The 9,269-nt window shown below is 38.3% G+C and overlaps 1 protein-coding gene across 2 annotated transcripts in view; it reads right to left on the reverse strand.

Annotated features, from left to right (window-relative positions):
• The window catches only part of NRBP2 (nuclear receptor binding protein 2), a 1,106,111-nt gene that overhangs the window by 24,122 nt on the left and 1,072,720 nt on the right, over positions 1–9,269 (reverse strand). For both annotated transcript variants that reach the window (XM_044067493.1, XM_044067492.1), the window contains one exon: positions 6,172–6,227. In XM_044067493.1, coding sequence (XP_043923428.1) covers positions 6,207–6,227 — 21 coding nt within the window. In that variant the 3' untranslated portion in view covers positions 6,172–6,206. The remainder of the gene's footprint in view (positions 1–6,171; positions 6,228–9,269) is intronic.

Below are 9,269 nucleotides of genomic sequence, written 5' to 3' on the forward strand. Positions count from 1 at the left end.
TATGTTTTGAGGTGGTGGATTTTTGGGTGTCTGCTTTGGGAGCTTCTGTTGTTTTGGTAAGTTTTTTGTTAGAGCCTCCGAGTATGTCTTTGTGTTATTATGTGTTTGGTTTGCAGTTGTGGTAGGTCTATGTGGGACTGGGTTTGCTGTGTGTGTGGTTACCTTCTCCTCCTGTCTGGTCTTGCCAGTCCTGAGTTGAGAGAGTTCAGCCTCCAGTTTGGCTATATAGTTGCATCTCTCACATGTATTTGTGTTTGTTGGGAGGAGGAGAGGGTTGTCTGTGTACATGAGACAATTGTAGCATTGTCTCAAGATTCAAAGATTAACCAGCTGAACCGGAGAGGATGCTAGTAATCTACCACTCAACATGCTAGAATATTATAAGGGAGTGCTGTGCCTTTAAGGGAAGTGGGTACTCACAGGGGTGGTAGTTGGATGTAGTGCTTACTTTAGTTAGAGAGTGCTTACTTAGAAGAGAGGTTTTGAGAACAAGTGCTAGGCTTATAATAAAGCGAGTAGACTGATTATTATAAGAGTAGAGCTTTCTTAAGTGAAAATTTGAAGAGCAGACTTGGCGGAGCCAGAAAAAGTTTAACCTTGTTTAACCGGCGCTGTGCTATGCGCACAATCGCCCAAAGCCGCGCAAATGCGGATTTTAAACAGGGAACTTCAAAAGAGCTAGCAATGGTCCAAAACAACCAATTACTACAAGCTCTTGTGCTGAGGTCACTCCTTCAGGGACAGATAGGCTGCTCAAGGCTCCCCACTCCCACTGGTGAGCAAAGAAACTTCCTTCTATCCAAGTAAGGCAATGGACAACACAGGAACTACACCACAGCCCAGAATACAGCAATGCCTATATACTGGTCTAAACTAGTCGAGGAGAGGCGGGAAAACACGGATATTTTTTTTTTTTTTGAAATAGAAAGCACAGAGAAATGCAGGAAACAGTAATAAATCAGTTATGATACTTTCTAGTCATAAGTCAGTTCAGTTTGGAAAACATTGAGTACAACAGTTCAGTTTGGATACTCAAGAGACTGAGTACAGAAATCAGTTTAAAGATCCAGCAATTTAAATATACAGCAGTGAGTTGATTCAGAAGTCAGTAAAAGTCAAGAAACTGCAGGAAACAGTGCATCTTGTCTTGATACTGCCATTACAGAGAAAAGTAACAATTCTGAGTTCAGAGTTACAATGGACAATACAGTTTATTCTTCAGAACTACAGAAGTCAAAGTATTTAGTCTGGTTCAGTTTATCAGCACTGTTACTTGAGACAGTATCAGTATAAAACTTGTTCCAAATTACTACATCTTCATCACCTGTATGCTGCTACCCAATATTAAACCACCTTTATCAAAGCTGTGATGATTCTAGTTCTTACACATAGCACTATCTGACTATAATCAAACTATGAATGGGGGGGGGGTTACATGCCCAAGGGATGTGGGGTTCCAGGGTGTTATGCAGAACATGAGTATAGTACTCAAAGGTAAGGCTGTGCATAGGGGTAACTGTAGCTGAAGCCAGGTGCATTAAGGAGGGGGCAGTGTCATACTGACGTGCATGCTACAGTATTGCATATACATACACTGATTGATATGTTTTGCCCTCATGTGTACATCCAATGGATGCAGTGACTATAAAAGTTCACTAGTCAAGGGAATGAACTGGTACTGCAGGCCCTCTGCACACATGGCACATGTCCCCTAAACAAAGATATTGCATACAAGCATTAATGGGACCAGATTTGTCAGGGAATGGAGCAGGATGTGAATGCTGAGAGCAGCCATAATGAGCATCTACAATAAGTGAAATGGGGAGTTACCACTAAGTAGGGCCAGACCCAGCACAAGGCAACTTAAGAAGCTGCCTAGGGCCAGGTGCTGGCTGGGGGGTTTGGCCATGCAAAAATAATTTAAAAAAATTCTGCTCCTGTGACATTAAAAACAATAACGTCCTGCTTGTTGTTAGCATCCAAACTATTCTGCTCCTATGTCATTAAAATTACAACAAAGATAACTTCCTGTTCATTGCCAGGGGTACACTTCATTTTATTGAAAACACAAACCATTGAATCCCTATCTATTGAACTTAATAAATCAAAAGCTAAATTCAGTGAACGATCACTTCTGCAAATTTTTTTTCCCAGGGAAACGAACTAGTTGGCGATCATTGGGAATTTGCCCTTTTCCGCACTGTAGTGCAATCTCAGAGTTGGTATATTTAGTTAGGAAGGTGTGGAGGGTGCAGACCACCACTTGGGTGGGTTTTAAATTATGTGGTTCACTAGTTAGTTTGATAAATAGGTATTCAATGGTTTGTGTTTTCAACAAACTGATATAGACCCCATTGCCAGTGTTCAAACTGCTCCTACAACATTAGTCAAAAAAAAAAACTTCCTGCTTGGCATCCAATCTTCTTGGGGATGCAACAGCTCCAGTCTCTTTCATTGGTTGTAGCTCCACACAGCAGAAGGACTAGAAAAATGGAGCATGGTTTGATTTAACTATATGTAAGTGGACAATGATGGAGGGTGAATTTTCTTTCAAGAGACAAACAACCAAATAACCATCTATCTAATTTGCTGCTAGGGTTGAATTTCAGAAGTGGAATCAAATGAATGACTCCAAATGGGACACTTAGCAAGTATTTTATTAACTGTTTCTAGTTTTGCAGCAGTTCATTTCAAGAGATTAATTGAAGCAAAGCTTTTTGCATTGGGGGAATGGAGACTCTATACGTGTGTGTGTGTGTGTGTGTGTGTGTGTGTGTGTGTGTGTGTGTGTGTGTGTGTGTGTGAGTGTGTGTGTGTGTGTGAATGTGTGTGTGTGTGTGTGTATGTCTGCATGTTTAATGCCCCATTTAGGGGGCACTGACTAGTTAAGAGACTTACTCAGGATCTTAAACCCTGTACCTTAGCTACAAGAGCCTTAATCTCTACACCAAGTGCCACACCTCAAAAACGTGCTGTCCTGTTAACTCATAAAAGTGGTTTGGAGTAGTCAGCTCTTATCTGTCTCCAGTTTTGCAGAACATCTCTGATTTTACTTCATGTTTATTTCCTGTCCTTGAGCATTTCACTTTTTAGTAAACTGGAGTATCATCATGTTCTTAGGATGTGATCCTTAGTTTCCTTAATGCTGATACTGTGTTTATTATTTAGTTGTGAATAAATTGAACAGCATAAAGTCTACAAGTGTAATATTAATATTTTAACTATGAATATATTTTAATTTAGCTTGTTTTTGCAGACCCATGGGTATAAAAAGCACTGTGTTTGGGCTACATATAGTTTAATGGGTTGGCAGATACATTTTCACTAAATATGAGTTTCAGGGGAAGAGAGATTCACTGTTTATCATGCTAAGTCTATTTTTAATGTGAGATTGTTGTGACTCTGCCAAGTTACTTCACCAGACAGTACTACTGCAGTGGTCCAGAAAAAGGGCACCTGTGTTCAGTGGGTTGTCCTAGGCTGTTAGCAAATGTCTTATAAACTTGTCTTTTGAATTCATACACCTTTCACATAGATGCTAATTAGTACTTCACTAATTGGTGCTTGAGTATGAATCTCTACACCTCTTTTGTAGTTTAATGTTTTATTTTTCACTAAGTTGAGTTTCAAGGGAAGAGAAGTTCACTGTTTCTCATGCTAAGTCTGTTTTCAAAGTGGGAATGTTTTGTTTAGAAAATGTCAGTGTTTTTTTTGTAAAATTTGAAATAAAAGTCAAATGGAACCCAAATATCTTTGATAATTGTAAAAGTAAAGTAGAAAACAGAATATACGCTGATAGTTTTGAAGATTATTCGTGGTAACTAGGGGGAAAGAGAGCACCAGGTGATGGGATATTAGTAGGGCTGGCAGGGGCCTAATTCATTACCCTGCATAGGGCCCAATTTGTTTATTATCTGGCTCTGTTGACTCTGGAGGTGTATGCTATAATAATACAATATTATTAGCCATTTAAGTAGGTCAGACTGTATTGAGTGATATCAAAAGGGATAGCTATTCTTGATGACAGATAACACTGGGAGGTCAAAAATGAGATGCAGGTGTCCTGCAAGCAGGTAAGCCCACTTCAAAAAACGTTATGATATTAATTTATTCATTGATGGGCCTGGATTGTGTAACATAGCCAAAACATATTGCATTTTAATAATATATTTTGCACTTCTTTCTATACAGCCTCCAGCAACTGTAAAGGGGTTGACATTTGTCAGATCATATAGTCTGCATTATTTCGAGTGATGATCAAAACCATCTGATTGTCAATATCCATTATGTAGTCATTTTTGCATATGACTGTGATACAGTCTTATCTACAAGACTGAATTGTAAATGATTTCTACATTTAGTTAAAAACAGTATTTGCATGGCCCATTCACTCTATTCCACTTTGTATAAAATCCCTGCACTAACTTTATGAAACTTTGAGATGACATTTTATTCTCTACAGTGTTTACCTTTATATATTTCAATGTTTCAATTTTTTTAATTAAAACATTTTGCACCATCCTAGCAGCTGTAACAATTTTTTTTACTGTGGCTTTATTATTGCCATATTGAGATGACAAATGGAATATCTTGACGTAATACCAGTTTATTTATGTCTGCTCTCTTGTCAAATAGTAAAAATCTGCCACTTTTCAGGATGTGTAAAATCTAGCATATGTGATTAACCATTATAAGTCACTGGATACTTTCAATTTTCTTTCAGGGCTCACTTTCTCATTTTTGCCTTTTTTTAACTACATTGCTCTTCCTTTTAGTGGCATCCATGGAAACATGTTATTATATTTAGTAACATAAATTAAACCTGGGATTTATGAGCAACATTTGACTGTTATGTAGTCAGATGCCATAAATTTTAATTAAACTGAATATGTCTGGCTTACTAATACATTAGCCGCGGTGGTACAGCAGTTAGTGTTGTCGCCTCACAGCAAGAGGTTCTCCAGTTCAATTCTTGGCTGGTGCGCCTTCTGTGTGGAGTCTGCATGTCCTCCCTGCGTACGAGTGACGTTAAAGACATGCAGGTAGGTGCGAGCATGAATGGGCGTGCCTTCGTTGAAGGTTGAGCGTCGGGCTGGCAACTTGGCACCGTAAAAATCCACTGCCAATCATGAGTGGACTGGAGTTCCGCTGTGGTGACCCCTAACCGGGAAAAGCCGAAAGTCTTTACTAATACATTGTGAAACTGAAAAGTGGACCTGTGAGTAAAAAGACTGTTTGTTAACACTGCCTCTTAATATACTAAATTAAATTACAGGTAAATTCAACCAAACTATCATACATTAAGGCACTCAAACTGTGAACTTAATCTCCTGAAACACCATAGTTTCTTCTTGATGTATAGCTGTCAGCTATATGTCAGTAATGGAGTTCTGGTATATTGCATTTTAGTTCTACTGAATGCATCATGAAGGAGTGAAATTATAAAGGAAAAGCAGATACCACACAACTAATTGAACAGAATTAATTTGACTTTGTACATACTTCATGTTTTTATATCAAGTGAATTAAGTTGCTTAGCTTTAGTACAGTTCAAAATGGTGACAGTGCTTGTATATAGCAGCAAAATAAATTGCACACACAGTGTACTTACTATAAAACAATTCACCAAAGAAGATATGGAGCCCACAAACATTTCCAAGAAAAAAATTACTAAGGATATATTTTTCAGTGGCTTTCTCCCAAACCTACAAAACTAGATATAACAACTCTGAGGTGCAGTGCCACAGAAATAGATAGAAAACACTTATTCAGCCTAGCCCTTCTTATGGTACTCTTTACCATCTTTTTCTTAAAAAAACAAACAAAAAAAAAAACAGTAAAGCGAATTACATGATATCTTGCCACAATGAAACCATGCTTGTCTCTGGATGCCCAAAGACACATTATTAACTGTATGCTTAGTTATATTTGTTGCAGTTTAGAGTTAAAATAAAACCTTTTATCTGTTGTAACCTTTTCTCAGTGCTTTCATAATGCATGCCACACACAAACCCAGTTATATTATTTATTTTGAACAACTAGGGGAAAGTTGAAAACTGGGCACCTCATCTCCTTTTTCTGAGATTCTAAGAATATCTCTTGTTAGCTTGCAATAAACTAAGCTTGCATTTTTTTGCTCTTTACATATCATATTGCAAAATGGTGACTTACTTCATTAATGAATCCATAATGAACTAGTTCTGCAGCTAAGTCAGTTGAATTGTCAGCTGTAATAAACAAAAAAGGAAAGTCAAATTAAATAATGAAACACATTTACAATGTTATCGGTAAAGGAACGCAAGCATTAGTATTACTTAAACATCCTTCTGGTGACAGTGGAGTGTGGGTTAAGCACCCAGTAAGAAATAAGGGGTCATTAAGTCAGCAAAGAAAAAATGTTGTATCCAGAAGAAAAAATGTTTATATGTACTGTTAATAACAGAAGAGAGAATTGGGGAGGGAAGTTAATATTTTGCTTACTTAATTTTATTTAAACTTGGAAATCTGCAGGCAAAGCCTAATTTTTAAGAATGACAAATATAAAAAAGCAAACTAAATTATAATCTTGATAAATACATAAAAATAAACCATTTAAAAAGGTTTCCTTGTAACAGATATAATTGTCATCTAGCACAATGTAGATACCATCTTAAAAATATGCAAACTCAAACTGGCGAGTAAACATTTAAAAGTTTCTTAGAAAAAAACAATAGATCTAAACAAAAGATGCACCCAGAAATTCATTAAAGGCACTAGTGTAAACTGCACAACTCAGAGCTAGAAAGGCCTTTCCGGAGTAAAGTGCTCAAATGCAATTCAGGAACATGTCAGCTGCAATGAAGTTGGACCTCATTATCAGCAAGTCTGCATATTTCCTGAATCACAGGTACTACCGCAACGTGCAGATCATGGCTGACCTGTATTTCACAGTAGTATCCTGCTACTTGTATAGGCAGTGGAATCCCCCTACAGTTACTCTGTCACACACAAGCACAAGTATGTATACATACACAGACACAGACAAACACAGAGATGCATGCTCGCGCGCACACACACACACACACACACACACACACACACACACACACACACACACACACACACATGCACAAACTACAGTCCCTGTACCTGTCCCTATCCTCCTATGGTCCCCCCACCTCTGTAATACTTTAGTGCTATTACGGCACATATGACTTAGGCACTGGGGGGGGTATGGTATACCTTCTCAGTCACAGATCCCTGTTATGATATTGGTGTCACCTTGGCACTTTAAAGTGTTAGCCCTGGTGGACTAGTGGCCCCCCATCTCCTGTATGACTTGGTGCTATTAGAGCACTTAAGGTTGTTGTCCCCTGGTGTTCAGTGGTTTACCCTGCCATCTCTGTCATGCTGTATGTGCCTTGAGCAATTTATGGTGCATTTCCTGGTGTTTATTGTATCCCTCTACCCCCCCCATCCCCATAGTAACATGGGTGCCATTTCAACAATGTATTCCCAGGTGGTCTACTTGTTTTCCCCACCCCTGTTCACTGTACTGTGGTTGGTGCCATTATGACACTTAAGAGTTGCGTTTGGTGTCCACCACCATCTTTGTTATACTATTCTGTGCTTTAAGGCACTTTCCCCCTCATCTCTGCAGTAATGTTAGTGTCATTATGGTGTATCCCTTCACCCACCTGGTCCTCCTTGAGGTAATGGTGGCACTGTATGGCACCTTCAGACATTATTCTCCCTGGTGTCTGATGGTTCCCCCATCCCCGAGCCCCATTTTGCTGTTATGGCACTTTGACAGTAAATCCTGATGTGTAGTATCTCCTCCACCCACACATTCATGTTTGTGGTTGAACAAGGCCTTTTGGCCATGTTCGCTACCATGACGTTGTAGGGGTAGCTGTGCTGATCTACATGTCTGAGTAGTTTCTTGACTAGCTCAGTTGTGTAGATATCTTCCTAGGGGCAGCCCAGGGAGAGAGAATATGGTTAATTAGCATATGCCTCTCCCCTGGAATGCCTGATTAGCATTTCACATGGCTGCAGGGCTAGCTTTTCATGGTCATGAACACATCATGGTAGGCTTGTGAATCCTGCTCACAGTGCTCTGTATTTTTGTGTAACTGAAGTATGATATTCCCTATGGAGGTACAGTTGAAAGGCAATTACCCCTTGCAAAATTGCACTGACATGTAATTAAAGTGATCAGCAATCATTTTATGACATAAACATTATGCAAAAAATACGTAGCTGATTACTATTTTGCTCAGTAAACTTGGCTTACTTTCTCATTTATATGACATATAGTAGTAAGAAAGGATAACCTAGTGAAAAATCTCAATAAAATGATACAGTCGCTAACTTATTGAAATTATCATTACATGGTCAGTACATAATGAAGCTGCAATTGAAAAGAGTAATTTGTCTAACACAAACTCAGCATCACATCTCAAATAAGGTGGCAAAGAAAGCAAAATGGTCTGCCTTTGAAAGGTAACATGACTCAGGGCCAGATTCATTAATGCCTAAACTAAATGTACACAATTTGTATTCAAGAACATCCCTATCACATTTTTGTGCTTTCTAGTCATTCAGAAAGAATACACTATGTGTACATGTAGTCTAGACTTTTGTGGTAACCTTAATGAATCCCCCTCAATATTTAAGGCTGCAAGAAAATCAGTAGGAAAACTAAAATCAGTAGGAAGAAGGTGTGAGTTATGATTGTCTTGTCAATTCATTCAGAAAGGTGTACAGTTACTGTAGGTGTTAATGAATCCCAGGGTCACTTTCTCAATATGATGCAAAACCTTAAAATAAAAGCCAATTTGTAACCATAAAAACAGATAATTTCAGATCAATCCAACAATGTCAAATTATGGCTAAAATTATTTTCCTTAGGTAGATCAGAGAAGAAAAACGGCACTGCTAAGTTTCACCAGACGTTTATTTTTAATCCATAGCCATGGGCCCAGGCTTTTGTTATATTAAAATGATGAATTATGTTGTAATGCAGACAAAGAATAGACTATAGATGTATCAGTAACAGAGTCATGTCATCTGAATAAAATGTTACCATCTCTTGCTTATTTGTGTCTAGCACCATGGTGAACAACAGGGGTCCTAAAATGGAATCCTGAAGTTACCCCCATCCTTGTATAGGAGGATAAAAACTATATATTTTGTCTACACTCAGGAAAAGACCAAATCCATCTTAAGGTTTTCAAGAGGCTTTAAAATACGTAGATGCTCAACTGTACCAAGGGCTTGTAAAAAAA

Source organism: Protopterus annectens, chromosome 3.part1 (genome assembly GCF_019279795.1).
Source record: "Protopterus annectens isolate FY-2018-M chromosome 3.part1, PAN1.0, whole genome shotgun sequence".
NCBI lineage: Eukaryota > Metazoa > Chordata > Ceratodontiformes > Protopteridae > Protopterus > Protopterus annectens.